General features: G+C 37.7%; 3 protein-coding genes across 4 annotated transcripts in view; 1 reads left to right on the top strand and 2 right to left on the bottom strand.

The window, feature by feature from the left end:
- Nucleotides 1–635, bottom strand: part of SHOC2 (SHOC2 leucine rich repeat scaffold protein) — a 75,756-nt gene extending 75,121 nt beyond the window's left edge. Inside the window, exon 1 of the mRNA XM_045854626.1 lies at nucleotides 512–635. The gene's annotated coding sequence lies outside the window, so the exon portion shown is untranslated. The remainder of the gene's footprint in view (nucleotides 1–511) is intronic.
- On the top strand, nucleotides 218–13,378 carry BBIP1 (BBSome interacting protein 1). 2 transcript variants are annotated; one of them, XM_045854629.1, is made up of 3 exons: nucleotides 218–365; nucleotides 12,299–12,370; nucleotides 13,103–13,378. In XM_045854629.1, the coding sequence occupies exons 2-3, from the start codon at nucleotides 12,325–12,327 to the stop codon at nucleotides 13,258–13,260; spliced, it is 204 nt and encodes a 67-aa protein (XP_045710585.1). In that variant the 5' UTR covers nucleotides 218–365; nucleotides 12,299–12,324; the 3' UTR covers nucleotides 13,261–13,378. The 2 variants fall into 2 exon arrangements, with proteins under 2 accessions (XP_045710585.1, XP_045710586.1); XM_045854630.1 differs by lacking the exon at nucleotides 218–365 and adding an exon at nucleotides 570–664.
- PDCD4 (programmed cell death 4) overlaps nucleotides 13,368–15,768 on the bottom strand; it is a 29,173-nt gene continuing 26,772 nt past the window's right edge. The window contains exon 13 of the mRNA XM_045854628.1: nucleotides 13,368–14,117. Within this exon, the coding sequence (XP_045710584.1) occupies nucleotides 14,057–14,117 (61 nt within the window). The 3' untranslated portion in view covers nucleotides 13,368–14,056. The remainder of the gene's footprint in view (nucleotides 14,118–15,768) is intronic.

The following is a 15,768-nucleotide window of genomic DNA, read 5'->3' as shown; positions in this document are numbered from 1 at the left end:
CGGAGCAAGAGATATCGACGCTGCCCAATCAGGATGAGGCACTGGCGCCAGCGGACGAGAGTAAGAGATTGGCTCCAGCTTTCCTCTCCCCGCCCTTTTCCTTTCCTCCGCTCCTCTGCGCCCTCTCTCCCGCCCACTGGGCGCCGCTGGCTAGCCTGGTCACAGAGTAAGCCTCCAGCTGGGTAGAGTGACAACTCTCAATCGGAAGTTACCGCTGAAGCCAAGGTAGCCATAACTGTTAATGGCACCGGGAGTTTGTTTTTTTTTTTTTCTGGCCTCGCGTCTCCCGTGTGACGTAGTTTTCCCTTCGCCCAATCCCTCCGTTGCCCGGGCAACAGTTGAGCGGTCTGGGAAGAGAATTACCTGTAAGTAGACCCGAAATGGAACCAAAGGTGACCAGACATCCCATGTTTGACAAGTTAATTAATATTCCGGATTACCTGCCTGGGATCGGGGAGAGAAGGGAGCAGGTTTCCAGGCCATTAGTTTGCTGGGACGTCTGGTCACTTACCTAGGTGGACAAGAGTTTAGGGCTCCAATAATTTCTGTTCTGCCCGGAAGTTGCGTTTGGCACTTCTGTATGGGGTCATGGCGGAAGGGTGGGGAAAGCGTGCGCTCCCCGCACCCCAGGGAGTGCCCATTCCAACTGGAGTAGCAAAGTGAGGTGAGTGCCCCTCGGTCGGCCTCGACCAGTGGTGCAGGCCTGGGCTGGACGGTCCCTGGAAGACTGAGAGTCGCGGAGGCGAGCGGGAATCAAAGCCGCTTCCGCTGGAAGGAGCTTTTCTTTCCGGGCTGGCCAGACGGCGGCCCGCCCTCTTTCCACCCCTCTGAGGCTCCCTGTCGGGCGAGGCTGCTGTACAGGCACCCCTCGCCCTGCTGCGGCCCGCCGAGACCCGAGGGGCCTGGGCACCGGCTGCGGGCGGAGAACCTAACTCCGATTTTGAGTTCCTGACCACGCCCCCACAAGTTCCTATTAAGTACTTTCAATCCCTGACTTTTGGAGAACTATGAGAACATCATTTTCCGTTCTCAACTATAAAGGAAAAGGATGATCCCCCACCACTGCAGCAGCACCTCTCAGCCTTACTTCCCTGCCTCCGTCAAGTTCTGAATTTTCTCCCTCCCTTCTCTCTTGAGGGTTTGTCAGCATTGACTGTAGTTCTGTCCTGATCCTGCATGTCTACAGTTTATTAAAAACTTAGTGTTTGTGAATATCTATAAAAATACAGAATTACTTTTATATGGCTTGTAAATACAAGAGTGTCACACACTATCCCTTGTAATTCGTTCTGTAGGCTTGAATCAAAACTTGTCAGTCAATTTGGTAATACCAGGTTGGATGCTTAAAGCTGCAGAGGAAAAAGACCAGGAGAACTTTCAGATAAATTGAACTTGTTTAGCAAACCTACCTTCCTAATTTCTACTTCCTTACTACTCATATTCCAGCCAAAATGAACTACTTGTTTCTTCTAAGGTTAATCACTGAAGCACCAGCCTTTTGTGATTCCTTCGAGATATATTTCCAGATTCTCCCCAGCAGGAAGTAATTTTCTCTGAGCTTACCTAGCACTTTTTGTATCTCTTATGTGACAGACTATTTTATATAACAGCTGCTTATGTTCTTAGCTTCACCATTGTGCTATGTCTAAATAGAATGGTATCAGATTCATCCACCTATTATTTTATCCTGCACATAATATTTTGGTAAGTATTGAAAGATTGAATTTTGAGATGTCTCCTGGATGCCCAAGACACTACCAGCAAAGTGTTATGGAACTTCAGTTGATCAGAAATTCAGCATTGTCTTTACTACTCAGCTTTTTCTTAGGCTTCCCCTCTGAAGATTTCAAACATGATCTATTCCCCCAATTTTTTTATTAAAAGAAATATTCAAACATTTTAAAAGTTGAAAGAATACAATAAACATTTATATATGCTTCACCTGGGTCCACCAGTTAACATTTTGCCATATTTGTTTCATCCCTTCTCACACACTTTTTCATTGTCATTGAATCATTTAGAAATGGGTTGCAGACGCCTATTGTTAAGTAGACACTCCTAAATTTCCAGTCTGTATTTCCTAAGAATTATAAAGTTCTGCAAAACACATCATTATTACAACTGAGGAAATTAATAATTCTGTAATATTTAAAACCTAGTCTATGTAAATTTTCTCATTTGACCCAAGAATATCTTTATATCTTCTCCACCCTCCTGGCCAAAAAAAAAAAAAAAAAAGAAAAGAAAAACAGAATCCAGTCAAGGTTTCTGTACTGTGTTTAGATATTGTAACTCTTCGTCCTTGATGTAGAATAGTTGTTCCCCCATTCTTTGTTTTCCCTTGTTACATTGGCATTTTGAAGAGTTCAGACCAGGGTCTTTGTCTCCTTTTTTTCTTATTTCTTATAACTCTGAAGTTGGTCTAAAGACTTGATTAGATTCTATTTAACATTTTTTGCATTACCTCACAGTAGTGATACTTTAAGCCTTCTCAAATGCAGCTACATCTACCCATGGATTTGAATCCATTCCATTTTTCAGCACACTCAATCTTCTATGACATCTTTCAAAGAGTTTAGCATTTAATCTTGTTAGCATAGAGTATGTGTTAGTGCCTTGGACTGGCAACATAGACTGCTTACCTTTAATAATGTGTTGCTGCTACTTTGCCTACACGTAGAGCTAATGCAATGCAATCTGCAGCAAAGTACTGATGTCAGCATAGTTTCATGAGTTTCGACTCATGGCACTCAGAGGACTGTTGATGAAAAGATGTGTGAGCTCTGCAGTTCAAATACATGTGAATCTTGATGTTATCAAAGCAAATACCAAGGCAACTGCTGGCCATCTGGCCACATTCCAATTTAGGCAATGTTACTTTTCCCCTTGAAATTTTCTTGCTAGTCCTAGTTGGTCCTGGTGTTCTTGTGATAGCTTTTTGGTAACATTCATCAGAGCCATTTAAAAACTACAAAATCAAAATTGTACTTAACACTTAGTACATTAGGAAAATTCTCTGCCCAATGGATAGCAAAGTGCTTGCACAATTTGCTTCATAATCAGAAGAGAAAGACTTCCGAAACTGCCACACTCAGTACTCCTCATATCCTAGACTTATATTTGATCATGAAAGATAAGCGAAAGGAAGAAAATACACTTAAGGGAGCAGAAGGAAATGCTCTGGGAGGGCAGAAATTGAAAGGTAAGTGATGCACTCCATCAGTCACTTCTTTTGTGTGGAAGGAAATTTGCTCGTGTGGGACTATGAAATGAATTTAAGTTGACTGCAGATTCAAGTAAGGCAACTAAGACCACAGAATTTAGAATCAGACCTGGGCTTCAGGAACAGGGCTATTCACTAGCTGGTGACTTCGGACAGTTGACTCATTCTATTTATCCTCTATTAAATGGACCCATAAAATCCTTTAGGATTGTTGAACAGAATGACTCAACTATATATAACTATATATAAAGTGCTTTACCAGGTGTATAGCTCATGGTATGTAGTCACTGTGTGGTAGATATTACCAATAACTTCTTAGACCAATTTGGGCACATAGTAGGGATGAAATATTTATTGAGTGAGAATGAATCTAAGATAGTGTTCTCCAAGTTTCATGTGGGGAACCAAATAAAATAGAGATTCTGATTCTGAGAGTCTCCAGAACAATCTATACTTTTTAAATAATTGTCCAGAGAATTTTGATGCAGGTGATCTAAAGATCAGTCCCCTTCCTTGCATACTGTTGAAATAGATATCTCAGATGCTGAGAATGTGAAAAAGTTCTTCAGATACTTTTTAAAAAGGTTAATAGCTAACAGTTTTAGGAACACTTTCTAATACTGGATTTTAAAATAGCAAAAATTATTAGAAAAAGACATTTTGCATGAGTAGGATGTTGTGTCATTTTCTACTTGCCGAGTAGTAGTGTCTGCTACTGGAGTATACAAAAACCAATGCCATCATCCAAGTTCACCCAGGAAGAACAGTTCCTGTTCTTCAGCCTCGGCACATTCCAGAAGCTAGACACCACACATTTTATTCACATGAGTCTGGATTAATTAGCCAAACGGAGCATGTTGCAACATTTTTCTACCAGGAGATGCCCAGTAGCAAAACAGAATAGAATCTACTATGGTTTCCAACTACATGACATATGACGTTATTGGCATCTCCGGATGAACATTATCAATCCAAATTAGGCACTCTGCTAGCATGTGGGTAGCCACTTCAGTGAAAGTGAGTGTTACTACACTGTGTCTGCTGAAAAATACTTTCTTTTTGAGCTCCCTCTTTTACCTTTTTCTCATGTTAATTTACACTCAGAAATCTGTGTTTGAAAATTCATCTAGTAATTAACCACAAATCTTGGATAACAAAAGATTTTAAAATTTTTGCTATTTTTCCCACCACTCCTTTTACTCCCATCCACATGACCTATACTGGCCAGATTGAATTTACTTAAAAGGAACTTATTAAATATTCATACAAGAAAAGTATCTTTTTCCTTTACATGAACAGTATTTCTTCTGGTGTCTTCTTTGGTTCCTAGATTGTATTTTTGCTTCTGAATACCCATTAATTATAAAATAGGACAGGGCATACAACATGTTGTAGTGGCTCTGCATTTTACTGAAGTTGCAATCAAGTGCCTGCCGTGGCTGGGCAGGTAAGGGAAAGGGAAACAACACACTGGAGTAGAAACTGGAGAACTCCCCATGCTCATCTAAGTGGGGCATCACTTCCCGGCCGTGGCCAAATGTTCCCGTGTGGGAATACGGGCCTGGTGGTGTCATACTTGTAAGAAGATCTGAAATGTGGACTTTATGTGAAATCTGATTTTTAAACATGGCAGCACATGCTCTTGAAGAGTAAATTAAGTAGAATAGATTTGAATAGGAAAACACCTTCATGCTTATAGGTACCATGGTGTTGATGAGGATTCAAAGTTGTTTTAGAGTTAAAAGGTACTTAATGGGAAATCTAGAACAAATTCTTTAATATAGTGATATAAAAATAAGAGCTGGGATAATAAATGTCACACTACATTTCTAAGCACTTTCACATCTGCTTTTCACTTGAACTTTGAAACCCAGCACAGATACCAAACATTTTTTGTGAGAAAATAAAACTTTTGATTGGTTAAGAAATGTATTCAAGATGACACAGTTAGCAGTAGAGCCAGAATACAAGTTGTAGCCCAATTTAAATAAAGTATAAATGTGATGATTAGAAAAAAATGAAACTCCAGTAGAAGTTTGGTTTTAAATCATACATTGGATGTTACTGTCACAGCTTATTTAAAATACTTGGAACTCTAGAACACTGAAGCATTTAAATTCAAACTTTAAAATGGGGTTTTGTACAGTTAGGATAAGCTGATAAGATTTAGATAAATGAATGGATGTATAAAAAATTATGATGAAGAATTAATGGCAGGTTAGGAGTGGTAGGAACACAGGAGGATAACCATGGACACACTGACCCACAGAGTGGCTCCTCGGGGCACCTAGGAAAGGCTACAAGTGGATTAAGGAAACTAATACAACCTAGGAGGACAGTTTTTTGGGGGGTTTTTTGTTTGTTTTTTAGGAGGACAGTTTTTACAGCATCCAAATACTGTCCTGAGCATTTTTAGAGACTGAGACTTGGCTGTGGCACCCAGAGTATGGTTTTCATTTTGGTATTTCTGATCTATAGTACATAACACTTTGAATTGCCAGGAGCTGAATTTGGATTTTAGTCATCTATTCCCTCTCTCTGTCTGCCCCTATTTGACTGAAGCCTGCATTTTCCAGATGCCCTGATGAAAAAACTAAGGCACAATCTAAAGCTAGTAGTTTCATCCAGCTCTTTAACCCATGACCTTGGTCACATCATATTATATATCTGTAAAATATATATATATACAAAACTTTTATGCTTTTAAAATATTGCACATTTCTAATTAAGCTTGAGATTTTAAAATTTCCAGTGGTATCTTTTAAAAAATAGTAACTAATGCTATAAACAAAATCCACAGACTAAAAGCAGTATTTTTTCCTGCTGAATTTCTTTCAGGGGAGTATCAAACATGACCCCTGCAATGCTGAATCCTCAAATTAAGGAGTATGTGAGAAGGGAAAACCACGTGTTGGTTAGAGCCATACATTAGTCTGATTTTGACACAATTCCCGAAGAGAAGATGGCAATGCTTCTAGTTAGTACGCTGCACCTACATTTTTATTGTGAGATTTACTGTTTGATTCATTTTACATTCATCCTCCTCTACAAAGGTCATCAGCAGCTTTAAAACTGCCCATTTTGTCAGGTATTAAAGATAGTGTTACTTTAACCTTCATTAGCTTCTACACACCATAGTCTACTCTCCTAACATCATCTGAAGTATTGGGTGTTCCTGCAGTGAGGCACCATACTAAATCCATTTGGGGGCATCAGGCCATTCCTACAGATGCAGCATAGAGAAAACTGAAGAGACTAGGCTTTGGAGTCAGGCAGATATGAATTCAAGTCTTGTTTCTCTGCTCACCAACTATGTGATATTGGACAAGGTAACTTTTCCTAGACCTGGCTTGAGTCTGTTAAATTTAATATGTATGTATGAGGGGATGCATTGGGAGGTGGATAAATGGGTAATTCAATTCCAAAATTCACTCTTAGGGTAAAAGTTATTTCCAAAATTACTACAGAAATCCCTTAAAATGTCTATGTAGTTAAAATATATAATTTTGTACTAAAACACTGTGCTGTTATTCTTAAGCAAACTAAAATGTAAGGGCCACTATGCTATACTAAAGGAAAGAAGCTAAAATAGATTTCTGGATATTGAAACTATTCTTCAAGATAACTTTTAAGACAATATGGGTGTAAAGGAGATGAGTGGACAATTATAAACTGTTCCTGCTTGCTGTTTTTGTTTTGTTAATAAGCCTCAATAACTCTAATACATGTCTCTGTAATGATAAAACAGTAAGAGTCACTGAAATGCACTGAGCTTTTACCATGTGCTAAGGACTGGTCTAGTGGCTTTATATGAATTATGTTATTCAGTACATCAGTGCTATTATAATCTTTACCAATTAAACTGAGGCTTTGACAATTAATTTGTTCAAATGACTAATCTGACTCCCGATCCTTTTCTTAGATACTACACTGTTTTTATCTCTTCACCACCAGTCCTACCACCATCTACCATCCTTCCACATCCTTAATTGAGATCATATCCATTTCTGTAGCTTAAACTACTGTATCATTGGCTCTGTGGGCCTCCAGTCCTTTTTACCTTCCTATTGGACTTCCACACTCAGTGGGGCTGAACCTAATTCATGGTCTTTACCCTTTCCTCCTGTTTCTCTTGTGTTCCTAACTTGAATTAATACCTGCAACCATCCACTCAAACATGTTAGAGCTTGAAATGTCAGTCAACTTTGGTCATTTCCTTATCACCAAGGCGGGGGCGGGGGGGGGGGGGACAGGGAGAGTGGTGATGGGGGTTTAAACCTCAACTCCATATATCCTGGAATGCCTCGTTATCTTCTTAGTGCCTGTTATCACTGCTTTTGTTCATACCCTAATCACCTCACCTAAACAATTATAGCTTCCTTACTAATTTCTTTGCCTCTAGTGTCTTTTCCTTTTTATCTAGAATGTCTTTCCAAAAAATGAGATGTCACAAGCCCACTCAGAGCCATCCAATTACCTCCCTCCTATCTATGAAGTTCAAACTCCAAGTCCTGGCAGTGGAGGCTGAGCACGACCAGCCTCCACCCAGCCAGTCCCACCATAGTACATATACTGGGTGTACACCATTCCCATTTCCTTGGGCTTTTCTTAATGCTTTTCTTTGAACATACTTTTCACTTTGTCTAGAACACCCTCCCCTTGCTAGACAACTACCTCTCTTCATAGTAAACCCCCATTTATCCTCCTGGGACTAGTCCACATCATGTGTAGTAATTCTTCAGAGACCAGCCATTGTCACACCCTGAGCCAAGTCATTCATGCTCTTGGTTTCATAAGGCACAGTAGATATGCTTCTATTAAACTACATTATTTTCCACTGTAACTATTTATTTACAAGTGTTTCTCCCTGATCCCACCTCCCTCAAATTCTTCAAGGAGAGGAACTGGTTCTTATCCACTGTATCTCCCTCATTTAGCTGTGGCTGGCACATTATTGACATTTCCTATCTTTGTTGAAAGAAAAAGTCTGTTTGCACTGGCACATATGATCCCAAATTCCACTTCTATTTACTTTCCACTCTGACAGGATAATTCTTGTCACCAAAAACAGTGTATTTTTCTACTTATCTTTACTGCCCAATGTTCCCATCCAAAGCACCATCCTTAACATAGCCATTAACTTTTTTTTTTAAAGATTTTATTTATTTTTGGAGAGAGGAGAAGGGAAAGAGAGGAAGAGAAACATTTACGTGAAAGAGAAACATCAGTTGGCTGCCTCTCGTGTGCCCCCAAGCAGGGACCTGGCCCTCAACCCAGGCATGTGCCCTGACAGGGAATGGAACCAGTGACATTTTGGTCCACAGGCCAGCATTCAATCCACTGAGCCACCCTAGCCACAGCCATTAACTTTATTTTTTATATTCAGTCATTATTTTATTAATGTGTAATTTTTAACCAATTTTCCACTAATTGTAACTCAATTCAAATTTTTTTCATTTACATTTTTTGTAGCAGAGAAGTATGGTAGGATGATCATTAAAATGTGTGCACACAGGAAAATGCATTACATTAAAATAAAGTGGACTAGAAATAGAGATCTAGGGAGAAAATGTAAAATATCTAAAAAATAAATTATTCCTTTTAAAGTTAATAGATGGTGATAGCTATCAAACTGCTATAATATTTAAATTACATTGGATATACTTCTCAAAGACTGATATGAGTTATTTTTAAGTATGCTGGAAATTATATCCTTTGTAACTACTTAAACTGATAACAAATTTGTGTGTCAATTTACAAATATGTAAAGGAGTACATAGTTTTTCTACCTAGTTTTTCAAAATCTCAGGGGACTATGAAAGCATAAAATTTGAGAGCCACCAATATGTATTCTCAAGGATCAGAAGCATGCTTCACTGCTCTTATCTACTCCCACACCCAAAAGTTAGTTTCATTACCAGACTAAATCCCCCTAGCTATTTTTAACTTACACTAGTTGTGTGATTTACTTCTCAGCATGTGTATGATTGATTTAAAGCAGTAATCCTTTCTAGACTTAAGTGTCTTTCGAGTCTCACTCCTACGGCTTAGTAAAATATTTCATGACAAAGACTTGGTTTCCCTCCAGATTCTTCTAATTTTAGACATCCAGCCCAAATGGCTTTGCTTACTTTGTCCTGTCTTTCAAATGTACTACCCACCTAAACCCATTATCTCTAGGAGAGATTATAAACTAAAGGAACCATGGGAGAAAAGGAAGCACGCATTATTTTCTAATTACCCAGACCAAGAGCTTCAAAAAATGACTGACACTACATTCTCCACAAGCAGTGTCATTTAAAAATCTGACATAGTAATCCATTGTATACCTGTTCCATAATTTAACCTTTGACATATTGCTGAACATTTTGCTATTCAATGCAGTGCTTTATGGAGCATTGTTACTCTATACATTCATGCTTTGTTTCTTTAGGGCTCAATACTAGAAACCTTGGGTCAAAGAAATGTGCATGTTTAGTTTTGGTAAAATACTACAAAGTAGCTACTACAAAATACCCTCTGAAAGAGCTGTACAGACAAACCCACCCAACCATGGAGAGCACCGATTTCTCTGTACCCTCCCTAAATGCAAATACTAACAGGCTCTTGACTTTTTTTGTGATTTTTAGAGACATAACATACGCACCAAATGAGGAAACTTTACCTTAATGAAGCCCACAGTGATCTTCCTATTTAAATTGCAATACCATGACCCCCAGCATTCCTAAATCCCCTTAAACAATTTTATTTTCTATGGCACATTCTTCTAGCATTCTATTATTTCTCTCCTCTTACTCTAGTCTCTAAGCTCCAAAAGGGCAAAGTCTTTGTTGTCTATTTTGTTCACTAATGATTAGAGCCTGGCACATGACAGACACATATTTATTGAACTGAATGACCCAGCAGTTGTATGATAAACATGAGTTCCAGCCATAGCTGATATTTCTTCTTTGGCCCATCTGTCTCCAGTATTACACACATCTTACCTTACCAATAAGAAAGGACTCTTAGAAGCAGCCACACAGTTCCTTATGGCATGTTACACCAAACAAAACACCCACCTTTGGCTATTAGTAGTCCATCTGGACAAGGAAATAAATGCTCTTTCCTCCTCTCCCTGGGCAGTTGATTAACAAGACAGCCTCGCCAGTGTGGCCATCCAGCCACCACCATGCTTATTTTAGCCCTTCCCTTCCTGTTCCTCTCCCGCCGACGCACAGAGGGGACTAGGAACAAGAACCAACCTTAGTAAAGCAGACATTCCACCCAGGCGGGTGATGGCACCAATCCCCACACCCCTTCTTATACCAACAGCAACCGAGAACTAAGGTTTGGTAGAGTGCACCAGGTTTCACTGTTTTCCTCAGGCCAGATTTTGGGTGTGAAAGAGATAGACTACAGAAAGCAAAGGGTAGAGATTGAATTCTGGGTGGCCTGCACTGCTAATCTATAAAATAGCTAAGAATTGATTTTGGGTCACCCACCAGTTTAGCATTTCGGTGATAAAAATATCTGGTAATATAAAAACATGTAGCTGTTATTTCTTTCACATTTATCAACACCTATACTGTATATCCTCCCCTTCAGTGGCATGTCCTGTCAGATTAGGTCCAAATAAGGGCCTAATGCATGTTTTCATTGCTTTTATCTTAGAGAGGTTTCATGTCATTTTGGTTATATTCAAGCTAATCAGGAATTGACAATGTTGTTAGCCTTCAACATAATCTGGGGAAAAAAAGGGGGGAAATGATCACTATGTACCTATCACTGGCAGGCCGAAGTACACGAAGAAAAAAAATGTCTCAAGAGGAGTTGTGCACTCTTAAGGAAATTGCATACATATGGCATATTTATCTCACATTCCAGTTAGGGAGGAGTTGCTTTATTCCTGGCCCATTCCCTAATCTTCACTGCTGGAAAGAGCGGCGTAGGGTAAAGTTGCTGCATAGATGTTCCAGAATGGGAATTTGAGCAGGGAGAGGCTTGGTGAATGAAAGTAGGAAGCTTTTACTAGGAACGTGAATGTAGTAGTGGAGTGGGAATAACTAAGACCAGAAGCAGCTTCACTTGATTACAGCTCATTTGCAGTGGGCGGTTAAGGCAGGCACCAGGCCAGCATTACCACTTTACAAACAATAAATCTTTTGTGCTGGTGATGTTGTGAAAGACACATGGTAAGGATGCATCAGTATGGCGAAATATCATAAAATGGGTGGAACTATCTGGAGAAGCACCTGTTTAGAAAGGGACCATGCTACAAACTACATCCAGAACACCTTGAATATATAACGTATCTGTAATCTGGGATGTAACAGTGGGAACAAATGTCATCAGCCCAAAATGGCATATATGCTAGAATAGTCCTAACAAAAGACTCAAACGAGGGTGTTTGTGGGTACTTTAGCATATGGTATTTTTGCAGAGGGAAACAAAATTGAAAGCATACCTCAACTTGTTCAAGGCCTAATTTCACCTGTTTGTTACTTCCTTAGAACCTGCAGCTGTGCAGCCAAGTTAACTTATCCTTAGGATACTTTTGTCATTATAGCACAAGGGTTAAAGTAGAAACCAGCTGTTAGCTACTAAGAGAAGTGAGAAAGTTAGGAAATGTTTACCTCCTACCTCATTCTTTCCCTACCACTTAACCACCTCCCAAATGGTCATGTTATTTAAGTGAGGCACTGAGAGGAGATGCTATCAGTACATCAAGGTGGATGCACATAAATGCCCTTATTTTTCCTCAGCTAGTACTACTGGATCACTACCATCATCTAAAACAAACGCCGTACAAATTTTTCACTAGGAAGGGGGAAAATGTAGACTATGCAGCCTTCCAATTAACACCACTACTGACTAGTAGAAGTTGACAAGATCTAGATGCTTGCATGAACTATCTCAACCTTGTTTCAGTTAAAAGATCCACAGGAAATTAAGGGAAAAAATATACCAGGATAAGTAGTTCATTTTTTATATGGGAATTGCGATTTTACTTCTTAAATTACGATGGAAATATCTCAAGCAATATGTTGGGGAATCCATTCTTAAATAATACTAATACTTGATTTCTCATTGAAGGAAAAACTGGATTTAACAATTCAGATATGGCAGAAGTGAAGTCCATGTTCCGGGAAGTTCTTCCAAAACAAGGTACTTAAATCACAAGTACTTAGATCACAGAATATTATGGGGACCTAAAAAAGTAATTGGCAGTGTCACATAGTAGGCTCAAAAGCTAAAAATATGAAATTACTGTGCTATGTATATCCCACATTTACTGTCCATTTCTACTATGCTTCTTTCAGGAGTAGATTGTCAAGTAATCCATCACGTTTTTATGTTTCCCAATAAAAATGTGACAAAGTGTTATTTCTTTAACCTAGAAATCCTGTTATACTAAAGATTATAGGTTACAATACTAAATTTTCAATGAAAAAGAACTCTGTAATAATCCACAATATTAAATAAGGTCTGAATGTGAATAAAAGAAAGAAACCTCAATCAAGCAATAGTAAGAAATGCTGAAGGTTTCTGTAAAACATTTAGTAATTTGAGTAATTTTTAGACACTATGCAAGTCTTTTTAAGCACTATGCATTTCTCCCAAATCTTTTCAAATTAAATATTTGACAACAAAAAGTTCTGTGTCCTGTGGTAGCTTAGAATCTTAGGTAGAAATTTCAAAACTTGTCTTCCTCACAAACTCTCCCTAGCATTAAAATTTTTTTTTTAATATATTGAAGAAATGTTACAGGGGTAAACTATGAGAAACAAGAGATTTTATCAAGTTTTTAGACCTCCATTCTACCTGCAAATCCAAACCACCAAACCACCAAATAACTAGGTTATCTCAATCAAATTAATTCTTTTTTTTTTAACTTAGGTCAGTTGTCTGTGGAAGATATAACCACAATGGTGCTGTGTAAACCCAAACTTTTACCCTTAAAATCTCTGACTCTGGAAAAACTGGAAAAAATGCAACAAGCAGCACAGGAAACGATTCGCCAACAAGAAATGGCAGAGAAGAACAGCAGCAAATAAGTTTTAAGGAACAAAGTTTAAACTCACTAGGTTCAAATACACACCTTATGTGATTTAAAATTTGTGTGAAATAAATTTTTTAAAGCCTAAAATAAATGTACTCCCAATAAAGAATCAACACTGCTTCACATGTTTTATTTTGTCACACATTCTTCTAGAACCAGGTTCAATTTTCCAGTTTTGTAGAAAAATAAGATGTTCCAGCCACCATTTACTTAACTGTCTAGTCTTTTAAGACCAATCATTATGTTCCCTGGAAAGATGCATAAGTCTCATGACTAACTCATTTTCTTAAAATTCTTTAAGACAAATAACTTTTTTTTTAAATCCCAAAGCACAGTATTTCAACAGCAGCAGCCAACATGGGGTTTTAGCAGCTTAACTTTACCCCCTAAATAAAGCTTTGTATAAACCAGTGATTTTACTACAAAAACACTGTCCTTGAAAGAAAGGAGTAGCAGTCTGACATCAATGCAAAACTTGGAATGATTAGGTCATAAACATGGCACTTAAAAAAGGTAGCTTATGAGAATATTCCACTTAACAAGTGGTTACTTTTCTGTCCCTCCTTTATACCGTCAAAAAAATAAAGACAATAAGAAATTTAGAAAGAATGAAAGAAAAAGAAAAACACTTCCTTTAAAAATTCCCCTTAAATTTAAGTCTATAAAATTTCAGAAATGCCTTGTACCCAAGTGCTTAAAAAAAAAAAAAAAAAAAAAAGACTGTGCTAACAACTCTTACAATTCAGATATATATATTTTTGTAACATCTAAGACTGCAAGAGTTCTTATATTCAGTAGCTCTCCGGTTTAAGACGACCTCCATCTCCTTCACTTACAAAACGTTTTCTGCCCCTGTAATGCAAAAAACATAAACATGAAAACAGATATAAATTTTGACTAACGGTCAATTTAAAAAACGTAAAACTTGGTATTTCCTGGTTCTTCATTAAGTTTTGAAAGGTCAGTATGCCTCTAAATCTTTTGAAAAAGACTCAACTAGGGCATATCAAATGAACTGCTAATCTGAACTGCATTTTTTACTTTAATAAATTAAGCTTAATTATTGAATTAAGTTCACTGTTCAAAGGGAGTCATGTAAAAAAGTTAAACTATAAATAAAGCAAACATTTCCTATTTAAGAAATTTAATATTTATTTCTACTATGTCATCAATATTATTTGAAAGCTAAACAATAAACCAAATGGGAAACGATATAATCTGGAATTATGCAAACTAGAGCTAAGGAACCTATCCAAATACCCCTATAAAAATGTTTTTTAAAATGTTTCAGATGTAGAAAAGCCGTAACTTGAATACAGAAAAATAAATCAGAATCAGAATAAAATTAAGTCTAGTCTATGCCCCATTTCAGGAATTTTCTTATTTCAATCTCAAGTGACCTTGCTCTGTACTAGAACCACATTCTAGCTATGTGTAGCAGCAACAGTCCAGGAGAAATAGTTGACCAACAGCCTAAAGTGGTAAGTAGAAAACAGAGCTTGGGCAGAATTAGCCCTTATTCTCTGACCCTACACCAACATGCAAAGGCATTTGAGACCACGAATGTGCACTTCACCTAAATAAGCAAAAAAGAGAGGCTAAAAATTCAAAGTTCTATGGTATGGGATACATAAAAAGTTTAGGTATCTCTTGAAATGATACTTCAGAGTAAAGCCACAACAGAAGTAATCAGTTAGACCTTTGAACAGAGCCTGAAACTTAAAAAGCCAGTGCCAAGGTGTTGACCCCTTTTCATACCAAGTGGAAACCAGCTATATTTTCATGAACATAAAGGTGTAGACTGTAATGTTAGGAGACCAGCTGAGGAACAAAGCAGTAAGTAGAAGGAAGTCTTGCCTAAGCAGACAGTTTTACTGATGTATATACCACTTGGAGCATCAGCACATAAAGGGTGCCATCATCAAGTAGAGTTCTATATTTTCAAACATTTTTATCAAAGCTATAAACTGTACCTTTCACTGTTATCTTTTCCTTCTCTCTTAATGGCTCCTACTTTCTAGAACAAAGGACTCTACCAGGAAATACTTTTCTGACATTTAACACTCACAATACACTTAAATAAAAATAGGCAAAGCTTAGAAATTCTTTGATAAAAATTGTAAAAATTTAAAATGTACAAAAAATAGACCGACATTAAGAAAATTAGTGATTACTAAAGAGTCAGATGCTAGTAGCACAAATATTGGGTTGATCAAAGTTTGTTTAGTTTCTTTCACAACATGGTGCTAGTAGTGCTTAGTTGTTTTTAACATCATTTGAAACAATTTTGTTAGATTATATTGTGACAGTTGTCATATCAGAGTGCATTTAAAAAAGAGCAACTTATAAAAATTTGCGAATTTTTGTGTAGTCATTTAAACACTGAAAATGGAAGAAAATACGCAACATTTTTGGCATATTGTACTTTATTATTTCAAGAAAGGTAAAAAAACGCAACTGAAATGCAGAAAAAGTTTAGTATATGGAGAAGGTGTTTAAATGT

This window comes from Phyllostomus hastatus, unplaced genomic scaffold, assembly GCF_019186645.2.
Source record: "Phyllostomus hastatus isolate PE091 unplaced genomic scaffold, TTU_PhHast_1.1 phas_scaffold_1066, whole genome shotgun sequence".
Taxonomy (NCBI): domain Eukaryota; kingdom Metazoa; phylum Chordata; class Mammalia; order Chiroptera; family Phyllostomidae; genus Phyllostomus; species Phyllostomus hastatus.
This window is presented reverse-complemented; position numbering and strand designations above follow the sequence as displayed.